We start from the raw sequence: 23,538 nt of genomic DNA, 5'->3' as shown, positions 1-23,538 counted from the left end.
GCTTCTTCTTCTTCTGCTCCTTTTCTTCCTTCTCCATTTTACGCCCCCCTTGCAGCCGCCTCCCCCCCCGTGCGGCGCATGAAGTACTCACCGGTCTCCATCTGGATGTCAATTTTTCTTGGCAGCTGATCCGGCGGGAACACGGACTTCTCCTCCTTCTTGGCGCCCTTCTTCTTATCCAACTTTTGTTTAATTTTTCTCCTCTGTGCATTTCGTTTCTTAAAATTGGGGAGAAATTTCTCCCAATTCTCATTTTTAAACTCTTCATTTTTTTCCAGTTCCCTTTTAGCAATTAATTCTTTAATGTGATAAACTGGGTGGATATTCTTCATGCAGTCGACAATAATCCGCCTCACCACCTTCAGTGCTTTGAAGTAGCCAATAACACTAACCGTTTTCCCGTGCACACATATATAACAGTTGGTCAGTATTTCCAGGGCCTTCAAAGTTGTTCCATTGCTTCCTAACAACCTCTGTCTCCTTTTGATAAATTTATTTTTGTTCCTTACATAGGTGCTTATTTTTATAATATCACAAAAGGTTTCATCGTCAAGGACTCTCTTAGCATGACTGAAGGGAACGCTTCTCGAAAGAAGAGAAATCATATCCCTTGCCTTTATTATGATATACGGGTCGAATGTTTTTTTTGTTGTTTTTACACACATGTATCCTTCAATTAAGTTCATTTCAAATTTTACAAAATGATTGTTTAATACATTTTTGATATCTGTGCTGAACTGTTGTAGATATTTTTCTCTGTATTTGGGGAAAAGTACTTTAAAACTGGACTCTTCTAAAAAATGGTTTTTATTATCTTCCCTTGTGAATTTTTCAACTTTCCAGTGGTCTATGTTTTCATTATCCCATGGTTTTTCCTTTCTGTACTTTCTTTTCCCTCCCTCGCGTTTGTTTGGGGGCCCTTCCTCCGTCGCCATTTCGGGGTTAGCAGCGGGAGTAAGTGCAGTGATTGGCGTAAGGGCAGTGACTGGATGACTGGATGACTGGATGACTGGATGACTGGAGTGCCTGGAGTAACTGCAACAACTGCAGCAACTGCAGCAAATGGAGTGGCCGCAGTGTTGGGCCTAACCGGAGTTAACTGCCCCCACCGAAGATGGTAGCCCCCTCCCCGTGGAGAAGTCACCCAGTTTGGGGCAGCTTCTTCCCAAAGTCTTACCTGCTGTTTGGTTGGCCTGGCTCGTTTGTACCGCTTACCAGTTTTGGCCTCTCTACAGATGGGCACAGACTACGTGCGCCCATCCACGCTGCATACGCATTGCGGCATAGTATAGTTATTCACGCGGAAAACGTGGGTAATTGGGACAGGCACAAACTCTCATGAAGTAAAACTCTTCTTTTCGTAATGTACTTTTTTTTCGTAATGTACCTTTTTTTCGTAATGTACCTTTTTTTCGTAATGTATTTTTTTTTCCCTTTTTAATCTTCCCAAGAGGGCGCGCATTCAAGAAAAAAAAAAGCGATACAAAAAAAAAAGTAGTTAACAAATTGGTTGGCTCTGCAATTTGTCACGGTTTGCCTTTTTTTTTTTTTTTTTTGAAATTTTTTGTGTGAATTTTTTTTCCCACCCGGTACCACCAACAACAGTTATAAAAAAAAAAAAAAAAAGGTTAACCATTTTGGGTAGCCCAATTCAGTTGTTCCGGAGATATTTTCTCCTTTTTTCCGGATGGTAGCTGCTTTGTAGAAAGGTCCACCACGTTGATAGGCAAACAGGTTCCCTCGGCGGGGGTGGGAGGGGGAAAAAGAGGCGCTCCAACCCGTGCCACATATACATGTAGCGAAGTGGAGCCATTTGCAGGTTTGCTCTAGTGAATCCACCTCTGATTATTATACGGATGCGGTGATCATCTGTGCGTGTTACGACCCTGTGAGGACGAGCGAGGGAATTTCCTGAAAACGCGCCCACTCTCGTGTTTTTTTCTCCCATGCCGCTGCCCCTACTTAATGAAGCTGCTGCGCTCGCTGGGGCGCCATGTTGGGTGCCCCTCCCAGATTCAAAGATCCAGGCGAACAATAAACAAAACGAGCAGTGCCCACATAGGGAACAATTATGTGCACCTCTCAACAGTGCGCGAATGGGTGAAAGGGGAAGAGAGAGAGAGAGGACTCGGTGAGCCTCACGGGATAACCCTCACCGGTAGCAATGGGAATCACCTTATCAATCACCCCCCGAGGGGCTTCAAATCGAGGAAGGTGTTGTCTCCCCCCGCTTCTCCTTCACAGCATGGCAACTCCACCGAGACAGAAGCAGAAGCAGAAGCAGTGAAGAACAAGGTAGAACTCCTCATGAGAAGAAACACGCAGGGTAGCATAAGCGACACTGTTTTTCAAATACTCTCCATAATTAACCAACACCCGAAAAACAAAAACGTGTACATAAATAAAAAAATTTTAATTTCCTTCCACACATTGTTAATAAAAAAAAAATACCATTTGACCATTTCCAAGGGGGGCATATGCAACGATCTTCACCCAACCATCTTTCATTACATCCACTACAATGCCAGTCTGCACTTAAAGCATTATCAATTAAGTAACGTCAGCGAGTTGCTTCGTGGCTTGTCTAAGTACTTGCACAGGGTGAACCCTAGTGAAAGCACTAAACAGTTAGTTGAAAATATTTTTTATTTTCACTTCTTTTCCCACTTTAATTATTTTTATTATATTCGAAGAAGGGGGAGTCTCGATTCGTTTGGTGGGGACCATGAAGGGGGTGCATTATTCCCCAAGAAGAGTGGGCGCATCTACGAAAGGGAGGAGTTTCCGCCGGGAGGGCACAAAAAGGGTGAGAATTTTCCCAAAAAGGGTATTCACACTGAGGGTTATTGCCACCCCGGGGAGAGGAACCCTTCTGACGGAATAGCACTCCAGGTGGGGACCCCTCCAAATGGGAGACTCACCGAATGTCCACTTAAACCAAGTAGCCGATGTGGTCATCCTACTCAGAGGGACCAAGTCACCTTTGGGCACCTCAACAGTTACGTCGTTTTTCTGAGCAACCATCCGATGTACGCCTCGGAGAAGGTCCTACACACCATTTCGTTACTCGCGAATAAAGTTATCCAAGGAGATATAAGCCCCCAATTGGCACTCTCCTTTTTGTCCTCAAGCATGAACATCTTTGATAAACAGAAGGGGGACAGGCGGAAGATCCTCCTGCACAGAAAAGTGAACTACGACATATTGTACGCTATCATGAGGGAGTGGAACGAGCAAGTGGGGGGAGTAGCCCCAGGGGAAGTAGTCCCAGGAGGAGTAGCCCAGAAGGGGGAGCAACGCAGGAGGGTCCACCCCACAAGTACCCACATGAACGATGCAGAGAAGAGCGCCCCTCCACTCTTCGTGCCAAACTTGTGGACCTACTCACATATAATCAATGTTTTGAAAATTTTGAAATTGAAGAATTTCCTTTCTTCCAAATTTTCCTTTTCGGGGGACGCGGAAGACTGTCTAGTGCAGCTCTTCAACGGAGCGATGAGTCTTTTGGGCAGGTTCTTCACTCATGGTTCCTCTCCCGACATGACGGGCGAAGAAGTATGTGCCTCTCCCGATATGTTGTGGGCAGAAGTATGTGCCTCTCCCGATATGACGTGGGAAGAAGTATGTGCCCCTCATTGGAGCACGGCCCCCACGCAGAACGAGCTCAACAGCATTGCAACGATCTACGTCAACATGGCAATCCTCCTCAGCGAAGTAAAAAATTCTTGCACCCTCCGTTCGTCTCTTATGCCCATACTGAACAGCTGCTACAGCATTGTGCGCACCTACTACCCCATGCTGCACGAAAATATGATCATAAATCTGATCAGGGGAATGTACTACCAGATGGCAGCATACTCGGAGATGAGTTCGTTTAGAAGTTGTTTCTATGAAATGGAGGGAGTGGAGGAGGAAAAAGACGACCCCCCCTATGGGAACTACCCCTGTGGGAACGACCGCTCAAGGAACGACCGCTCAAGGAATGGAGAAGCACCACTCGTGGTGCCTAAAGAGGTGTTACACCTCCTTGGGGAGGTAACTAACTGTATGCTATTTCCAAGCAGAGAAGAAAAAAGGCTACCCACGAACAAACTGATAATAGTGCTGCATTACCTGCATAAAGTGAACAACATTTGCCTTCCCTTCACCAACAACGACATGCTGAAAGGACGCATTTTAAAACTTTTGCACGAAATTGGGAAGCAAATTAAAAGAGAAGAAGCAACTGTGTCGAAGCACCATTTATTAATATTGCTCAACATAGAGTTGTCTCAGCGAGGTGGCCAACTGAATGTCCCCCTCCTCCACGCATGTCTTAGCCGTCTGAAAAATGGCACGTCCGACCTCTTTCAGAACGAAGCGGAGATCATTTTATTTCTCTACTTTTTGAAGAAATTTCGGGAGGCAACGAAGATTTATGTTGACTACAGTCAAAGTGAAAACCCTAGCCAACAAGGTGGCACGTTCCTCTTTTCCAGAGAGGAGACCCCTAACAGGCGCATTAGTCTAGATGAGGTCAACAAAATGGTCACCCAGTTGGCGGATAAAGTTACTCGTGTGGTTTTCTTCCCCTGGGACGGCACAAAAATGGGCCCCACCAGGGTGCCCAGCTTGGCCAACTCCGGCAGTTCGCCCAGTTCGCCCTGCTCGCCCAGCCGGTTTAACCAGACACCCCTCACAAAGGGCCCCCCCACAAAAAGGTACCCCCTCAGAGTGTACTTCCTGGCGTATGAACATATCTCCCCAAATTACCCAAATGAGGAACTCGTAAAGGATGCTTTACTGAACCAGTTAACGCGACTCATGCAGTTTCAAGAGGGGAATCTAACCGAGGATGATTTCTTCTCCATTATATCCTCCCTGTTGAAGCACCGAATTGTGGACCATACTGCTTACTTGCTATATGACTCTTTTTTGCGGTCACGCGGGGGGCTCCTCCAGATGAGGTCTGAAGTGAAGTGTGATATGAAGTCTGATAAGAAGTGTGAAGTGAAATCTGATAAGAAGCCTGAAGTGAAGCCTGCCATGAAGTACGTCTTCTTACTGCTGAAGCGCATTTTGGAGGAAATGTCCGGGGGGAACTTACTCAACATATGCACTCCCGCTTCGCCATCCCAAGTTGGTGCAGACTCCCCACTGTTATCCATCATAACCACGTCAAGCGAGCTCATCCTGCATGATAAACAGTACAATGAAAATTTCCCCTTTTTCAAAGAGATCTTACACGTCTATCTGGAGAAGTACCCATATTTTGGAGAGATCATCCCCCAATTTAATCTCTTCCTTTTTGCCTACTTCAACAACGTTGTATGTACAATGGAACACTTAAGTGAACATGAGCTCTGCAGACTGGTATACCACATGGCTAGCTTTTACTACACAATTAATAAATTTTCACGTGATGGGTTAGGTGTATGCGGGGTAGAGACAAAAAATAACTCAAGTTGCATCATGGTTGCAAATGAGTGGGGGGAAAAAAAAGAGGTAAAAATTGGGGACGGCTCCATCGGTTCGTCACACCGCCTAATACCTTCGCCTCCCCACAACGGAGCGAAGACGGATGGTGCCTCCCATGTGAACAGTCAGGAGGATACCACCCACCACTCGGGGAATGACAAAATGATCAGTTACAACGAGCAGGACATGGGAAAGAAACTGCTCCAACAGATTAACTGCCTCTTGGATGCATTATACACGGAGGAACTAAAACGTCAGGCACGAAATGATCACATGAAATTATCACTCAGTAACATTATTCAAGTGTTTGTTTCTTTGAAGAATGTCAAACTGAGACACACCGACTTGATGCGTGTACTGTCGGAAAGGTGTATCTCCATCATGTTTTCCCAACGGAGGACCATAAAGCTAGAGCTGCAGATTCGATTCCTTAACAGCGTGGTATTTCTGGACTACCTAAATGCCGTCGATGAGGCCTTTCTACGCTTGGCTCCTTACCATACACGTGTAGCCAACAACACCTCCTTGCAACTGGGGCATATCCTCTATGCACATTTCCAGCAGCTGCCCAGACAAGCTATATACACGCCAAACATTTCGACGTACCTTCTCAACTTCGTCTCCATCCTGGATTATCTACCCTTCGAGCATCAGAGAAGAGGTAGTCGGAAAGCCGCATTTTGGGTTTGTGAACTCCTTCAAATATTCTCTCGTAAAGCAGTTGGACGTTCCACGAGCATCTCTACACAGAGTAGTAAAAACCATGGGTGTTACTCTCCCTCCATGACCAATCTTGACAAGCGAAACGTCCTTTTGCTCCTCAGCCTCCTACACCTGGGTAAGTACTCACATGTCAACATTTCGACATTTCCCCTGACGTTCTTGCAGCAGTTTTATAGCCATTTCGTTCTAAGCGAATTCGCTCACCTCCGTGTAAGTTCAACAGTGAGGTCCTCCTCCACCCATCAGAGTATTCACAAAATTTTTGAGACTTATCTACGGAAGGAATTCCCCCGCTATGATATTTACAACGAAGAGGAGGTACTCCTGTTCAAGGTGGACTTGGTGATCCGGGCGAGGCGGCACAGTGATGTGCCTACATGCGTGTGTTGATGTATGCACACTGGTTCGAATGTGCACATTTTTTTTGGCGAAGTGGGGAGGTCTCATCGCCTTGGGGGGGGGTTTTCCCCTCCGCCCCGCTTCACCACCAACTGGGCCCATCTCTGTTTAGAAGCCTCCAGGGATAGAATCCCCCAAACTGGAAGGCACTACGAAAACGTCACGTTCAGCTGTTCTGCGGCTGTTCTGAAGCTGCTCTTCAGCTGTTCTGCGGCTGTTCTGAAGCTGCTCTTCAGCTGTTCTGCGGCTGTTCTGAAGCTACTCTTCAGCTGTTCTGCGGCTACTCCTCGGCCGCTCCCCCGCTGCCCCCTCACAACATCTCGGGGTTCCCATACACCCTGAGCATCTGCCTCAAGTAGCTAATCAAGCAGTCCAGGCAAATCATGTTCTCATTTTGGTAATTTTTTTTATCACTTTCGTCCTTCTTCCAATTAAAACCCGGCTTGGTCTTCTGCATCTGCTGCCATTTTTGCATTTTCTTCCTCTTCCTCTTTTCCGTTTCCTCCGTCATGCAATTCTTTAGCAACCTAGAGTACATGGCTCTTTTGGACAGTTTGAAACTGTATCCCATGGGTGTGCAGTTCTGTTGGCCTCCATCCACTTCGTTACTCTTTAAGTGGTACAGGTGGTGGTCCTGTGTGGACTGGATGGACTGTCTGGATTCCCCTGCGTGGTCATTCACTGCACAGTTCACACTATTATTCACCTCGTTCTCCGCTGCGTCTTCATCCCTACCAAGGGACTTGAACTTCCCGTTCCTCAACTCCCATTCGTCATGTGTACTTTCTTCGCTGGAGAATGAGCTACCCCCTCCATTTAACTTAACCCTACTCCTCTCTATCAATCGGTTATTTATGTCTACACTCTTCTTTGTGCTAAACTTGGAATAGCTTTCTTTGTTAAGCTTGTTGTAGATCCTCCCGTACTTGACGTCACTGCTATTATACACGTAGTGCATGTATTTGTCATGCTTGGAATCGAAGTTGAAGCTGTTCATGTTGAGTCGTTGCATTATTTTATTTCTCCTGAGTTGTTTACCTGTTCGAGAGACATCACTCTGTTCATTTGTTCGCCCGTTGTATGTGTTCTTCATGGGGAATTCACCTCTTTGGTTAGTTTCCTTCCTCTCCTTTGGAGTCTCTAACTGGGATTTTTTCTCTCCATTTGTATCAGTATTGCATGGTTTGTCTTTCCTCCCTACTACAGAGGGGGGGACTTTCCCTTGGGGGGGTCTTCCTTCCATGTTGCTTACCTCTCCGGGTGGGTCATCCTTTCTCTCTTCCCAATTTGTGTAGCGATTCTTTTTTTTTTTTCTTCTCCTCTGCTTCGAGTTTTGCATCCAGTTCTTCCTTCCCTTGATGTAACTCCTCTCCTTGGGCAGAAGGAGTCCCCTTCTTCACTTCCCCGTTCGCTGCCCCGTTCGCTGTCCCGTTTGCTGTCCCATTCGCCCCCCCATTCGCTCGTCCTGTTTCTTCTCCTCCCCGCCTGCATTTCTTTATACACTTCTTCCTCTTCAGCTTAAGTGGAAAATAATGGTTAAACGTAAACTTAACAAAGTAGCCATAAAAGTACCTCCTCCTTCTACACTGTCCCTCCTGTCCTCCATTCAGTTCTCTATTTCCTACATACGAACAGTTATCACTCAGACACACATTGTACAGCTGAATGAGAGTATCCACGTTACTGTCTACGTTGCTGTCTCTGTAGCATAGGAGGTTGAATAAATTTTTAAAATTATGAATTTTGTTGGAGTACTTGGGTAGGTAGCTCTCGTATTTATCTTCGCACGTGCCTTTTTTCCTCCCCTGGGTTGTGGGGATACGGACGGAGGGGTCGGCGTCTGCTGGCTGCTTATCAGCCTTCTGTCCATCTGCTTGGTGCCCATCTGCTTGGTGCCCATCTGCTTGGTGCCCTTCTGCTTTGTACCCATCTGCTTCCTGCTGACCACTTCTGCCCTTCCCCCGTTTGACCTTCCATACGCAGTCCTCCTTACAACAGAATATACTCGCCGTGTTATTTTCTCGAATAAATGTTTGCACGTTATGTCGGTCTGCACTTCTCGCTTCGCTTGTCACTCGTGGGCTTTGTCTTCGCGCGGGTGACTCGTCGAACGCGGTGCTACGCGGGAGATCACCTTGTGCCGCTTCTCTGGGGAGTTGACCCAGGGGGTGGGTACCACACAGCTGTGCCGGGTCCCCTTTCGCTTTGCTGTCCGTTTGTAGCGCGGCGTTGACCTTGGCACTCACCTCGCTATGAGCCTTGGCACTCACCTCGCTGAGCCCCTTGGCATTCACTTCCGTATTATGCACCTTTGTGCTCACCTCGCTGAGCCCCTTGGAAGACGCCTGTCTATGCTTGTGCCCCTTTCCGTGTCCACGCGCCCTGTCGCGCCTGTCCCCCCCCTTCTTTCTTATGTGCACCAGCTCCAGCGAAAGAAACCCACCAAATGGCGGTATCTTCATGGAGCTCCTCTTAACCCCTACACACGACTGAAAGGACAGAATGGAGGACTGGTGCGTTAAATAAACTATAATTTTGGGGATGAACTTCTTCTTCCCTCCCCTGCAACCAATTGCCATCTCCCTCTTGAAATTTTCATAGATCCTGACACTTATCATAAAATTAATAACAACGTCCATCAAGGACATGCCGCTGCACAACCATGACAGGTACTTGTTGTTATACTCGAGGGTACACATGTGTTTGTAGCACTCGTAAATTTTTTTGTAAAATCTCTTCGCTTTGTTTTTTTCCTTCTTCTCCGCGGTCTCGTCGGTCCTCTTCGCCGCGCGCGGGTTAGCGAGGGGGTTAACGAGGGGGTTAACGAGAGGGTCATCAGGAGGGCCGTCAGGAGGGGTATCACGTGGTGGACCAGGTGGGATATCGGGCGGATCATCAGGCGGGTCGTCAGGCGGGTCATCATGCGCCGCTTCGAACAGGTCATCATGCGCCGCTTCGAACAGGTCGCCATGCGCCGCTTCACACAGGTCGTCATGTGCCGCTTCACACAAGTCGTCATGCGCCGCTTCACACAGGTCAAGAGCCCCCCCCTTTGGCCTTTTTCCCCCCTGCCCATGGGCACCTTCTCCCTTCGAGTAATCCCCTGCACAGCGTCCATCCAGCCCGCTTGGCCTCTCCAGGTGGGGCCACTTCTCTGTCCCATCTTGTGCTCCTCCCCTTTGTGCTCCTCCCCTTTGCACAGTATGATACCATCTCTGTGGATCGCCCCCGTCACGGAATGCAACTGCCTTTCTGGTGCGTCCTTCCCTTCCACTCGTCCCGCAATTATCCCCTCCGCTCAGGACTTCCTTCTTTCCCACTTCAGGAGTGGCCACTCTGAGAACACTCTCACTAGAGGAGCTACACTCCACCTCCACATTTCTGTACGCCTTCCGCATGTCCAACATCAGACGTACATTGTGATACACATACGAATCATATGCACTAATAAACTGTTTAATTATTTTAATATTTTTCTTCTTGTTATAAAAAAATAATTGATTCCTCATTTTTCTAATTTTTTCTTGCATCATCTTTCTCTGTTCACAAGTAGAGGTATTCCTCGAAGTGACACCTACTGAGTAGTAGTTTAGCTTCCTCAGGTCTTTCAAAATTATTGACTTATTTAATTTCTTCTTTATTTTGTACACAGCTGAGTTATGTTTCTTTAATATTTTTACGATACGATTTTTTATATTCGATTCATCTTCTGCTACATCACTTTGTGTCATATTGGCCCATGGCTCACTTAGAAGAAGTTCTGACCTGTTCAGGTAAGTTCGGCTATTCCATTTGGTTATTTGATACACTATCGACACTTCTTCCTTATAATGGTCATTCAATAGCTTGTATACATTTGAGTTGTAAAAAATGAGATTCTTCAACCTCTTTATGTATTGGTTATTCGATTTGAGGGTCTTCAACATGAATGAGTTTCTCTCCGCTACATTCACCACGGAACACAGGATGTAGATGTTGCGCAGGTAGGAGAGTAGGTTCTTACGGTAGGTGTGGGGGTAGCCAATGGGGTAGGTCCGGGGGTATCCGCTGGGGTATCCGCTGGGATAGCCGCTGGGGCAGGTGCGGTGGAGGGTCGACTTAACCATGCATGCGGAGGAAACGAAGTGCCCATCCTGAGGATGCCCTGCACAGGTGCCAGCATCACGGGGGGGGTTACTCGGCCTGGAACCCCCCCCCGAGCGACTCACGTAACCAGCAAAATGGTTCAAATCGTTCAAATGGTTCAAATTTCCCAAACCGCCCCAATCGCCCAAACCGCCCAAACCGCCCCAATCGCCCTGCACATACCGCATGTACGACTCAAATATAAAAAAAATGCACGACTTCTCCAACTTCCTTTCGTTCCGACCTTTCGACTTCATTATCTTGTTGTAAAACAGTGTTGAATTGTATTCTCCACTTAGGACAAACTCGAAAAAGGTTTTCACATTGTGGATTAGGCTACTGCTGGGACGGAGCTTATCCGCTCCCTTTCGCGCTGCTCCACTTCGAACTGTTCCCTTCCCAAGGTTCCTGTTAAGGATGCCCCAACTTGGGTTCACGCTGTCACTATAGCTCTGCGCGTTTTCCGCCTTCCAGTTGCAGCCACCCTCAGTACGTGCGTCGCTTCTTCTGTTCGATGGTTCGTCATGGTCATTTGGACGCTTCTTGTCAGATTCGTCTTCCGGCTTCTTTTCCACAATTGGGACGTCCCCACCACAGCTGGTCACACCGAAGAGTAACTTCGCTTCGTTCATTTTTACGTCCTCTTTTACGTCCTTTTTTACGTCCTCTTTTAGGTCCTCTTTTACGTCCTCTTTTACGTCCTCTTTTACGTCCTTTTTTATGCCCATTTTTACGCCCATTTTTATGCCCATTTTTACGCCCATTTTTACGCCCATTTTTCCACTTCTATCCAACTCTTCTGTGTTGTCCTCATCGGTGTATCCCTCCATGGAGGAAGCACATTGCTGGGTGGGGGGTCCTACAAAAAGTGGGAAACCATTTTGGGGGCACTTCCCACAGGTGGACGTTTCCCCTCGTGGATCGCTTCCTTCCCAATCGGGGCTGCCACTTCCACCTGAACGAGTCATGCAATTCTCAGCAGCTTCCCTCAACTGCTGCTGCTCACCCGTGTGGACCTGCCCTTCACAATCCTTCTCAGTAAAATTGAATATCGAATTGGGAGAAACGGATGCAAAGCTGACATGGTGGTAACTACCCCCTTGAGGACACCCTAAAGGATGGCACCCTGGTAAGTGGTTCCCCCGACGGGGTCTTACCGTCACATGTGTATCTACGGATGAATCCTTTTGCTGCGAAAAAAAGTTAACCTGTGCAGGGAGCGAGCTCTTCCTCCTTTCGAGGATGCTGTTACTATTTGGAAGGTGCTTCTGAGGAATGGATAGGGGGTGGAGTCTGTCCTCCCGTTTGCCACTCACAGACCGGAAGTGATCATTTACCATCCCACTTCCACCAATCATATCTCCGTCCAACAAATCATACTCTTCATTATACAAGGAGAGTGAAAAAAAAAAAACATTTTTTCTGTAATTCCTAAGATACCACACATTATGGCATAAGCTGTTAACTTGCACCTCTCACTGCTGGTCGTTTTTACACACAAATAATTATTAATAATTTTCACAATTTTATCGTACTTCCGTTTTTGCTTCTCTATATCGATCCTTTTTTCGAGATGTTTTTTCAAACAATTCGCTTCGCACGTGGAGGAAGTGAGTGTGTCCTTTCCCCTCCACACACCATCAACCGCGTCTTTATTTAGATATCCAGTTTGTGTGCCTCCTCCAACGAGAGGGTGGATCCAACGTACAGCATCTTCATTTGGCACTTCGTTCCTCATGGAATGATCCACATTGATAACGTTCTTATTTTGTTTTTTCCATTTCCTCCTTTTCCTCTTTTTATTCCCACAATAATTTGCACACAGGTTTGTGCAGACATGCATGGCGGTGGGTTCCTTTCCCGTTCTGTCCTGGCAGAACGGAGTCCAACTCATTTTGTGCGTCACCCTCTTTTGCAACACTCTGCAGGGATCACCAGCGGTGGATTTTTTACTCATCCGTAATTTTATTGTTTCCTTTAGCCTCCTCTCCTTCCGCAGGTTTTCCTTAAAACTCTTTTTTTTTCTTCCCATTTGGGGTGTACCCATACGCTCCGTCAGTGTGTGCTTCGTGAGTGTGTGCCCCTTGAGTGTATGCTTCGTGGGTGTACCCCCCCTCATGTTCGTCTCCTCATCCGACTCGTGGGACCCACTCTCCACTCCCGAAACCCCCCCCCAGTCATTATAAATCGAATTCAATTTCCTCATACTATAGTAATACTTCCTCAAGTATTTTCCAATTCTTATTGACTGCTGGAACCCCAAGAATGTAAGGTCTCCCTTTCCTTCTTTGAATGGCCATACGTTTTGTATTTTTTTCTTCGGGGTCCTGGCCCCATGTCTCATATAGATAACATTCGTCACGCTGTTGAATTCGAAGTAGGTAAAGAGGCACTTCATGCATAGGCTTACGTTTTTTCCATAACTGTCCGTGTTGAGGTATCGACAGGAGTAGTCGCTTTTGGCTGAGTCGCACGAGTTCACTGATGGGCAGGCGGATGGCGACCTGGTGCGGTTTTTCCTTCCGTTCCATTGCCGCCGGCGTCCGGTGGGGGCCTGCCCTGCGCGGTCGCCGCCATCGGCGGTGTCACTATTGACGGGGGTCTCTTCCCCGATGGGTTCTTCCCTAATGGGTTCTTCCCTGATGGGTTCTTCCTCTACGTGTTTTTCTGCTACGTGTTTTTCCGCTACGTGTTCTTCCTCTAGGTGTTCTTCCTCTACGTGCTTTTCCGCTACGCGCTTTTCCCTTTCTCCTGCCGGACGTTCTGCCCCCTTGCGATCCATCATCCTAAGAGACGCTTCGCTCAAGGCGGACCCGCTCCTCCTAACGCGCACAACGCGGCATACAATTTATGTGCCACCACGCGTACGTAGGGGGATGCTGCTGTCACGTACAAAAAAAGAGGGGTGAAGGAGATGCAAAGGGTCACGATGGCGGAATGATGTCGCGGTGGATTCTTCGCTCTCTTAGCAGCGATACGGTTGAATGTGCGGGCTATCGGCTTGGCCTGGGGCTTCACCTGCCGAATTGCTTGACACACCTCAAACGACGCCGCAAAAGATGCGCAAGCGATGCCGGGCTAAGAGGCTTGCGCCTTTGAGACTGTGGCCCACCCGCTCTTATACACGGCTTGCGCGCGGAGAAGCACTCTCCTACGCCCATACACGCATAACCTAACAGAGGCGCACAGGCAAAAATATCTGCTGGGACGTGCGGAGTAGAGTGCTCTCTCTCCCTACGCCTCTCTTCGCGGCATATCCCCCCCTTGTCGCAATTTATTGCAAGTCGCCGCTGCCGTGAGGGAGGGGTTTCTATTTCACTTTCAAAAGTGAATAGAGCAAAACGCACATTTATTTTGCGACGTTTCAAATTGCATTTCGCCCCCCCTCCTCTTCCCTATGGAAAGCAATCACCTGTTCAAAGCACAGGCGCGGTGCCATCAATTTGCATGCTGACAGGCGTAGGCGCGTAGCTGTATTTTGCTGCGCATGGGCCGTAGTACTTGAGTAAATTCACACGTGTATATAATGTAAATGTACACATGTATTTTTTTTTTTTTTTCTACTTTTTCTTGGCGCTGTTCCAATCTCATTTGCGAGTCCCATTACGAAAATGAGACTTCCTTCCTCCTCACCTCAAGTGATATGTCACCTGCCTCTTCGCAACAATTCTATTGTGCAAGGAACACGCGTGTACGTGGGGGAATGGAAGTTGTTTTGAATGGATGGTTGGCATAGCTTTATTTTTAGCTTAACTTTACGTGATTTTTTTTTTTTTTTTTTTTTTTCCCATTCGCGGGAGCTCTCCACACCTCACATGCATGTGGCCTATTTTGTGTTCCAAATGGACGTTTAAAAAGGGTAACATCCGACAGGTGGAAAGCGGTCATCCCTTCTGAACAGTTGCATGCACACACGGGAGGAGAAGTATATTCTTACGCATGTGCATAGGGTGTGTGTGTGGGGAGTGAGTGACTGAGTGAGTGACTGAGTGAGTGACTGAGTGAGTGACTGAGTGAGTGACTGAGTGAGTGACTGAGTGAGTGACTGAGTGAGTGACTGAGTGAGTGACTGACCGAGTGACTGACTGAGTGACTGTTCCGGGTTAGGCTCTCCAAAAGATGATGCCCTCCATTTTGTGAAATGCCATCGCGGTTGATTTGAGGGCTCTTGGAGTAAGAACCCCTCTTCCTGTTGTCACAACCCCCAGAGTGTTGTTGCCGCTTGCGAAGCGTAACATAAACGATATCATCACCGAAGCTCAAATCTGCGCATCTTCTTTTTTACTTACACGAATGCTCATAAATGGATGCTAAAACGATTAAAGGAGACATGCCACAGTTCATTAGCTCATCAAATGGTACACACCGTGGTGGCGTTGAACCAGTTCGCACATCTCGTGAGCACTTCGCGTGAGCACGTCCCATGCGACATCGCTATAGTGAAAAGACATCGATAGGGGAGTAACCCACAGGGAGGTTCTCCAAAAAAGGGAGACGAAGAAAAAGAAGAAGAAGGATATATGCCCCCCCCCCCCCAGATTATCTCTCCTCAAAAAAAAAAAAAAAAAAATATATAATGAAATTTTCTCCTTTCATGTAAACCCCCATATTCGTATGGCTCCTCCCGATGTGGAGACGTCCTCGTCTTCTTGTCCCCCCCACCCCTCACCCTCCAGAGTGAGATTAAAAAGTGGGTGTACAAATAATAAATGCCATTCGTGTGTAGGGGGTTGCTCCAAAAAAAAAAAGAAAAAAAAAAAAAAAAAAAAACGAAAAGCAGATAGTACACTGCGAAAGAGATACATACATCTGGGTTCATAATGATACGGAGGTTTTTTCAGGTTTTGTAATTAACCTGTGTTTGGGGAGGAGGTGCTCATCATATTGCCTCATAATTACTGCGTTGTAAAAAGGGAGGCACTAAAAAAGATGTCATAAGCATGCACACAGCGCGACGATCTGTTCGGGGTGGAGCCACTTGCGTCACGCCACGGGAAGGGATGTGCACCCGCTGTCAAAAAGATGATTTAAAAAAAAAAACCCAAAAGAGCTTTTTAAGCGGCGCGCTGTTGGGGATGGCGGTGTCAGTGGCTTGGGCTGTGGCGATGCCTGCTCCACTTTCACGCGGTTTCGTTGCGCCAGGTGGATAATAAAAGGAGAGGCAAAGGCACCTCTCGCTTGCGCGAAGAGGATGCACAGACATCGTTGCGCCCCTCGGGGGGTTCTCCGCCCTTCAGCTCTTCTGCTCTCTGTACGCACCTTTTTTATTTCATTCCCGCTACCGCGGTGCCCATCGAGGCATCCACTCCGTGAAGCGGTAGATTTTTTCACGCGGCGCATTCATCCCCTCCCCCGTGTACACCTTGAAAGGATTTTTTTTTTCTTTCTTGGAAGAGAATATACGACAGTTAAATTATCTCCTTGGGGGAGGGCGACTCGGTTTTGTTGTCACTCGAAGGCAAGGAAAAGTGAGGAAAAGAAAAAAAAAAAAAAAAACATTCAATCGAATCGAAGTTAACTGAAGGCAACACGCGCCACATCCTGAAGAGAGTGAGAAAAAAAAAAAAAGCAAAGTTTGCAACAACCAAAGGATGCTCAACCACATTGGAACTACTCACGAAAGGGGGAGCACAAGGGATTAACACTCACTTCTATGTGAATATACGAGCAGGCCTACACCACATATATGTGTATGCCCGTGTGCCCTTATCTACGTACCTACGGCGAGGTGTCCCGTTTTCCCGTTTCCCCGAGCGGTTCGCCTCCACGCTGAGTAGGTCGCTCTCCAAAACGCGCTGCCAGCACACCGGGCAAAACCGTCGGCCGAAACTGAGAATTTGAATCTCCCGAACGACTTCCCACCCCCCGAACTGTTCGTAACAACCAATTTGGATCATCCCCCTGAGGAGATAAATTAGGAAGCGTTACTATATTCCCTTCTATTCTACGTTGTGTCATTTTTTTTTTCTTTTTTCCCATTTGCTGACAGCATATGCGAATTGACCGTTCCATCCTTCGCGGGTCACTACTCATTAGGGATGCTCACAAGTGGGCACTCCGCCAAACGGTTGATAAAAGAGGACAAGAAAGCTGAGCAATTCGAAACGAAGCGAGCGTGCTGAGTCAGCAACTGGACGTACAGCTAACAAAAGGGAAGAAAAAAAAATAAGCAAGAACCAAAGACAATCCCCCACACGCAACTATGATGAAGGCCATACTGCTTTGGTTCGTTTTCGTTTGCGGTGTGTTCGGTAAGCATTACGTGAGTGTTGCGTTTTACCTTTTTTGGGGGGGATTCCCTCGACTGGGTCCCCATTGGGTAGTACCTACTGTTGGGGAGCGCAAATGCCCCCCTCAGAGTCGCTTCCATGACCGCCGCTTCCATCATCGCCACTATCACCACTACCGCTACCCTCATCGCCGCTCCCCTCACCGCCGCTACCCACCTCTTGTAGCTTTCCGACACTCGGGGAACAACCGGCTGTGCCAGGAGACGGGCAACCGGAAAGGGTGCCTAAACTACAGGAAAACCCAAAATGATAACAGCACGGAGCGAAAAAGAGGCTCTGCCTCTTCCCTGGGAAGCACATATGATGACATCAAGAAAGTAATTTCCAAGCAGCTGTCAGTGGAGGAGGACAAAATATCAATGGAGTCGAATTTTACGAAGGTGTGTTCGTGAGTAGTGTCCACTCGGTTGAGTCGTATCGACATGGGAGTGTCTATCTACACAGTTTATTGCTCTCCCCCATTGTTGCTACTTCACCCCGTTGTTGCTTCCTCACCCCATTGTTGCTTCCTCACCCCATTGTTGCTTCCTCCTCACCACCACAATTCAGGACCTCGGGGCGGACAGCCTAGACATAGTCGAACTGATCATGGCACTTGAAGAAAAATTTAACATAACGATCTCGGACCAGGATGCTTTGAAGATAAGTACCGTGCAGGATGCGATTGACTTTATTGAGAAGAATAAAAAATCGGATGTATGAAGATGTGAAAAAAAAAAAACTGTTTGGGAGGTGTTCCCCGCATTGGACAAAATGATGACAGCTTGAGGGGTAATCTCAGGGTGTAGAGCCCCACGAGACGGGGCGGAGCAGACGTGGAAAACGGGGCAAATGGAGGAGGAGAAGGAGGGGAAAAAATGAGCAGAACGAAACCCAGCTGTTTTCCCTCCTCTGCCACGTCTGCCACGTCTGCCACTTTGCCACGTGGACTCCTGCTCCATTCCACCACCACCCCCTGAGAGGGACTACCCACCTTTTGGCGACGCACTGAGCTGCTTTCAACATTTGACTCTCCTTTTTATTGTCAACATTTTTCTCTATTCATTCGCAAACTAAAAAAATAAAATATAAAAAAAATTACATATAAAAAGGATTACATATAAAAAAAATTAAACACAAACAGAATATAACAAAATGTAAATAAAATTCCTTGTGGCTTATCCATCCCTGTGTGATCCACCGTGTGGTGGTGCCATCCTGGAGGACACACATGCATTGCCACGTGGTGACAAGCACCCAGGTGTGTGTGCATCTTTTTCTCAGTAACGAAGTTACTACGCTTTTCCTGCCCCCGAGGGGCCACCCGCCCGGTCTAACCAAGCTTATCAGTGTGCTCACCTCAAACTAGGTAACGTGCTGTGGAAGGGAGAAGCGACCCTTGCAAGAACAATGCTAAAGTGGGAGGATGAGAGATCCCCACTTCTTCCAATTCTGTTCCTTCTGTTTCTCCCCCCCCCCGGGTTTCTCTTTCTTCACGCGGTTCCCTCGACAAGCAAGCTTATCCCCCTCCACACCAGCGAGAAATCACTTCACATTTTTTTTTTTTTTCGCAAGAGGCGAGGTCGCTTCACTTAAACGAGGAACACAACACAGGTAGCCAAAGTGACATAAACGTTTGCGCTCCTCATGTCGGTACTCTGCGCAGATTAATAGGTTAATTACGACTCTTTTGTATTTTCTCCCAACTCGCTCCCAAGTCATGTTTACCCAAAAAAAAAAAAAATAAATAAAGCAAAAATTGTGAAGTATAAAAAGGGGTAACGAACCAGTGAGGGGATTCCTCACCCGAGGGCTATTCTCCCCATGGCGAACGTACTCGACTATACGCCCTTTCTTTTTTTCTCTTTCCTAAAGGGCGGCGGAGAAGTGGTAAATACGAGTTGGCTACCCAACGTAGGAGGAATGACAAGCAAAAATGATTCTCAAAAGGGGACAATAAAAACGAAAGGTCGATGACATGTGTATGTATCCGACCAAGTGGAAGCTCCCCTCCCACCAGAGTGACATCACCTTCTGTGTCGCTTAGAAAACAGGACATATAGGAGTGGAAAATTACCCTCTCGTTAATGCTACACCATAAAGAGTAACAAAAACACATGCAGTGAGAAAAAGAACCCATTTGAAGATGACCTACACTCCTTTCCAAATGGCACTCTCCAAAAGGAACACTCTCCTCTCAAAGACGGTGCTCTGCTACCTCCTCCTGATGGTTCCCCTTTACAACATCACCACCACTACGCTCTGTCACGGGTTCATTTTAAAAAGCACATCCAAGTTAGACGCATTTCTAATTTGTACGGACAAGGCAAAGAAGGGGTCCTCTAACGACCGTTTGCGAAGGAGCAACTTCACGAAGAGGAGCAACACTGTAATGTTCACTAAAAATGGAAGCAACGCACAGAGGATGAATCACAACACGGTGTATGCACATGGGAAGAAGAAAAAAAAGGGAAAAAATAAAGAGGCGGTACTACAGGTGCGGGAAATTATAAACAGGCAAATGGCGCCCACGGGGAATGAGGAGGAGGAGGAAGCGGACGATGAGGAGGAAGCGGACGAAGGGGAGGAAGCAGACGAATGGGAGGGGGCGAAACGCAAAGGCTCCTCTAACCCTCGCGCAGGACAACAAAGAAACGCTCAGCAAAACCACAGGGGAACTGTGCCAAAGGGCACACCGGGGGGGAAGAACAAAACGGCAGACCTGTACCTGAGTAATAATAATATCAAAATAAAGGCGAGCTTGAAGGAGGAGGAGCAGAAGCAGCAGCGGCATGAGCGGCAACGGCAGGCCGACGGTGTTGAAGTGGGCAGGGACACCAAAGAGGAACTCCTCTACAATGAGGACCCCCTCCACAATGAGGACCCCCTCACGGAAGATGCCCCTTCAATGGAAGACCCCCCCCCCGATGATGAGGACGAAGAGGAAGAAGAACCCGTCACAGAAGAAGACCTAGACACCCTAAATAAAACATGCGCAGAAAAAATGGAAAACGTGTATAACTACATCAAGAAGGAGTCCTATCGATTTAATCTAAATAGCATATCTAACACCATGTTTGAAAATGAAAGAATAAAAATAAACGAGCAAAATTTTATGATTAAGCATATAAGTCACATTAGGAAGAAGGATAATTTTTTCATTATCACTCCGTACGATCCCTACTACGTTAATTTCATATACAACCACTTCGTGAAGGAGTACAAAGAGCTGAAGTTTTATGTGAAGGACAGGTCGGTGTATGCCGTTGTCCCCCCTCTGTCGGAAAACCTAAAGAACGAAATTAGAATAAAAATAAAGGAAAAGATTGAGGACTCCAAGGGGACCTTGCGGAATGTGAGGAAGCAGATGCTGACCAAGCTGGAGAAGGTGCGCGGTCGAATAGGGAAGGACATTTACTTTATGCAGAAGAACCATATACAGAGTCTGCACGACCAGACGCGCAAGCGTATTGAGGCCATCCTCAACGAGCTCCGCTGAGACGGTGCGCGCAGTTAAGCGGGGTTAAGCTTGTTTAAGCGGAGTTAAGCCTGGATAAACTTGGTTAAACTTGGCTAAGCGGGGTTAACGCTCGGTTCGCACTGCCACGCATTGCTACCCCCTGGTGACATTCGAAAGGCTGTCCCTAATTTGATAAACTTTTTTTTTTTTTGTTATTCTTCTTTTTAGTTTTTGAACAAATGTACAAACACGCGATTGAGCGGAGTCATTCGCATATGGTCAGGTAAAAATTGTGAAAAAAAAAAATGGTTGAAAAAAAAAAAGCGACGCATGGGTTTATCCAATCGTGAACACCTTTGGCGGGTCGAGATTACGGGGTTACTAAAACAATATGTGGAGCGAGTGGGGGTAGTCGCGTTTCCTCCATGCTGTCCTAAATGCACCCGATGAGCTTCACATTCGAGCCGCACGACGAGTAGGTAACGCTGCACGGGTGGGGTGGGCGCGGTGAAGGGGGGGCAATGAGATGAAGTGGCAAAATGGGGTAGCAAAATGGGGTAGCAAAATGGGGTAGAAAAACGGGGTAGAAAAACGGGGTAGAAAAATGGAGTGGCTTGAAGGGGGCGAAACGGTGTTGCCCTCCTGGGTGACAAGCCCATTGTTCTCATTATTTTCTCTCTCTCTCGCTCTCTATCTCTCTATCTCTCTATCTCTCTCTCCCTCCCTTTGGCATACTTCTTTATCGTGAAGTTAATAATATCGTTGAGGGAATAAGTCTTGTTGTCCTTTATGAAGGTGTTCTGCGACAGGAGGAGGGGCACAGGGGAATGGGGAAGCGACACATGCGTATGGAGATATAGATAATGTTAACGTATAACCACCTGTTCATGCAACTAAGCGCAGGGCTATTGTCAGGTGCAGCATAAAATGGTTAACACGTCAAATGGGCGTCAAAAAAAGGGTCCCCATTTGTATGAAGGCTAAGGCGTTGCGTTTGCCTTTGCGTTTGTGCATGCTAGGGGGGGAGACGTAACGCATGGGCGTGACAAAACACGCAGAGTCACGTTCGAGGCACACGTGAGTGAGAGTGCTCCCTCCACGCAGCAGCACCCAGGTAAGGAGCCTCGAATTGTTACATTTCTGGAATTGTAGGAGAATTTCTTAAACAGTTCCTCCGCGAAGGTAGCTTCAATGATCCCAAAAACGTCCAGGTGAATCTTTAGGGGTTCTATTTTGTTAATTTGGACCTCTGGAAAGGGAGGGAAAGGGGTGGAAAGCGGAAGTTGGCAGGCGTTGTTAGTGCATTCCCGAAGAGGGTCACAATATCGTACGGTGGCTCAGCTGGGCTTATACATTTACTGTTTTGCGTGTTTTTTTTGCTTTTTTGCTTTTTTGCTTTTTTGCTTTTTTGCTTTTTTGCTTTTTTGCTTCTTTTTTTTTTTGCTTCTTTTCTTTTTTCGCGTCTCGCCCGCTCGACGGCTTACTTATCCGGTAGTCCTCCTTCAGCACCAGAAGCAGAAGATTGAAGGTTATCTTCAAGAACATCACGGACGAGTCGCCATTAATAACTTTGGGCTCCCTCTCCTTCAGCTTGATGCTGTTGAAGCATATCGTGAATCCTTCCACATCGTGATTGGCCCTGCGTGTAGGAAAAAAAAACACAAAAAAAAAGATGCAACACATCTGAGCAATGGGACCTTCCAGCACATCACCCTCATAACGCATCTAAGCAATGGGACCGTCCAGCACATCACCCTCACAACGCATCTCCGCACCGTCTCAGCACTCTGCACGTAGGGGGGACGCTAATTCTCCTCATATTACTTGAGCATAAAGTTGGAAAGGTAGACGCTCAACCCGTCCTTCACATTGTTCAAGAACCTCGGTTGCAATTGGGCGACACAGCTGATGAGAGTGGCATAAAAACGGGGACAGAAAAAATCAATATAATGGTTCGAACACTTGCACAGAAAGAGGAATGCATAAATCCATGCACACACAACTGTTTAGTTTCTGCATTTTTATGGAGAGCGCAAGGTCTTTTGTCTTTACCTTATCCGAACTATATTGAACGTTTTTTTGTTAATTATCAGTTCTGAATTATGGTAAATTCTCTCCAGCGTGTTTTTTATGTTCATAAATTTGGACATATACATCAAGTGGTCGTACTCTGGAGGAAGGGGAAAGTGGGGGGAGAGTTGGCATATGTGTGTACGGTACAGTTATGTGGTGCAAAAATTGGGTAGGGGACCAATCGTAGGTGGCACGCATGCTTTGTGCGAGTGAAATGGCATCCAAGCAAGTGCGTGATGTGCATGAAGTGCGTGATGTGCGCGATATGCGTGAAGTGCGTGATGTGCGCGATATGCGTGAAGTGCGTGATGTGCGCGATATGCGTGAAGTGCGTGGCAGCCCTAACCTTCATTGAACTTGTTAATAATCTTCCCCAATTTGCTCGTTCTCAGTGCCTTCGACTTTTGAACATACCATGGGTTTTGGGCCATATTACCACTCTACTTTTGACGCGGGTGAATGTGAGCAAATTTGCAAATAGATTTTTCCTTCTTCGTTTCGCGAAACATCCTCACGTGGTTGCTTCGCACATATGAACGTTTATTTATATGATGTACTTTTATTATCATGTCATGTAGGGGAAGGGGGTGAGAAGCACGCTAATCCTTTTCTCCTTCCATTCAAGAATGGGTTACATACATATATAATGTAGCTCTCCACCTGCCCTTTAAAATGCGTTCACAGTGAAAAGAGCGCTGCTCCACAGTTCGTCATATTGCATATACACCTCTCATGATGTTAATCTCTACACGCAAAAATGGGGCATCCTTTTTGGGGAAAAGAATAATTTCGGCGTGCCCCTCAAGGGATCTCCTATACTGTTGGTACACGAAGCTACTGCAGCACGTAAAGGAGTGATGTTTGCTCTGTTTGCTTTGTTTGCTTCGTTCGCTTCGTTCGCTTCGTTCGCTTCGTTCGCTTCGTTTGCTTCGTTTTTTTTTTCGCCTGAATGTTCACATTTTTTTGCAATTTTTTCTGAACGGTTCAGGTGAAATATGAACAAAAGTGCGCCGTATGAAGCTTCTATTTTGG

General features: G+C 47.1%; 6 protein-coding genes across 6 annotated transcripts; 3 read left to right on the top strand and 3 right to left on the bottom strand.

The window, feature by feature from the left end:
• Positions 1-38: 38 nt before the first annotated feature.
• On the bottom strand, positions 39-935 carry PCYB_042170 (RNA-binding protein; the record flags this gene model as incomplete). Its single annotated transcript, XM_004225368.1, has 2 exons — positions 39-614; positions 660-935. The coding sequence occupies 2 exons, from the start codon at positions 933-935 to the stop codon at positions 39-41; spliced, it is 852 nt and encodes a 283-aa protein (XP_004225416.1).
• A 1,309-nt stretch (positions 936-2,244) lies between these two features.
• Positions 2,245-6,570, top strand: PCYB_042160 (hypothetical protein; the record flags this gene model as incomplete). Its single annotated transcript, XM_004225367.1, has 1 exon — positions 2,245-6,570. The coding sequence occupies exon 1, from the start codon at positions 2,308-2,310 to the stop codon at positions 6,568-6,570; it is 4,263 nt and encodes a 1,420-aa protein (XP_004225415.1). The 5' UTR covers positions 2,245-2,307.
• Positions 6,571-7,844: 1,274 nt separating this feature from the next.
• Positions 7,845-13,486, bottom strand: PCYB_042150 (hypothetical protein; the record flags this gene model as incomplete). Its single annotated transcript, XM_004225366.1, has 5 exons — positions 7,845-10,577; positions 10,788-11,549; positions 11,862-11,972; positions 12,042-12,085; positions 12,184-13,486. 5 exons carry the CDS (start codon positions 13,484-13,486, stop codon positions 7,845-7,847), a joined length of 4,953 nt encoding a protein of 1,650 aa, XP_004225414.1.
• Positions 13,487-16,906: 3,420 nt separating this feature from the next.
• On the top strand, positions 16,907-17,696 carry PCYB_042140 (acyl carrier protein 4 chloroplast precursor; the record flags this gene model as incomplete). Its single annotated transcript, XM_004225365.1, has 3 exons — positions 16,907-16,955; positions 17,160-17,374; positions 17,544-17,696. The coding sequence occupies 3 exons, from the start codon at positions 16,907-16,909 to the stop codon at positions 17,694-17,696; spliced, it is 417 nt and encodes a 138-aa protein (XP_004225413.1).
• Positions 17,697-19,176: 1,480 nt separating this feature from the next.
• On the top strand, positions 19,177-20,472 carry PCYB_042130 (ribosome releasing factor; the record flags this gene model as incomplete). The annotated part of the gene is made up of 1 exon (XM_004225364.1): positions 19,177-20,472. A coding segment is annotated over one exon (1,296 nt), but the record flags the coding sequence as incomplete, so codon positions are not given.
• A 394-nt stretch (positions 20,473-20,866) lies between these two features.
• PCYB_042120 (hypothetical protein) lies at positions 20,867-23,373 on the bottom strand (the record flags this gene model as incomplete). Its single annotated transcript, XM_004225363.1, has 7 exons — positions 22,853-23,373; positions 22,486-22,603; positions 22,258-22,338; positions 21,918-22,072; positions 21,570-21,682; positions 21,169-21,233; positions 20,867-20,918 (listed from the first exon to the last, which is right to left on the bottom strand). The coding sequence occupies exons 1-7, from the start codon at positions 22,935-22,937 to the stop codon at positions 20,867-20,869; spliced, it is 669 nt and encodes a 222-aa protein (XP_004225411.1). The 5' UTR covers positions 22,938-23,373.
• Between the last annotated feature and the right edge of the window lie 165 nt (positions 23,374-23,538).

The sequence above is a fragment of the Plasmodium cynomolgi genome, chromosome 4 (genome assembly GCF_000321355.1).
Source record: "Plasmodium cynomolgi strain B DNA, chromosome 4, whole genome shotgun sequence".
Lineage (NCBI taxonomy): Eukaryota > Apicomplexa > Aconoidasida > Haemosporida > Plasmodiidae > Plasmodium > Plasmodium cynomolgi.
Note: the sequence above shows the minus strand (reverse complement) of the source record. Positions and strands in the feature narration are given on the sequence as shown.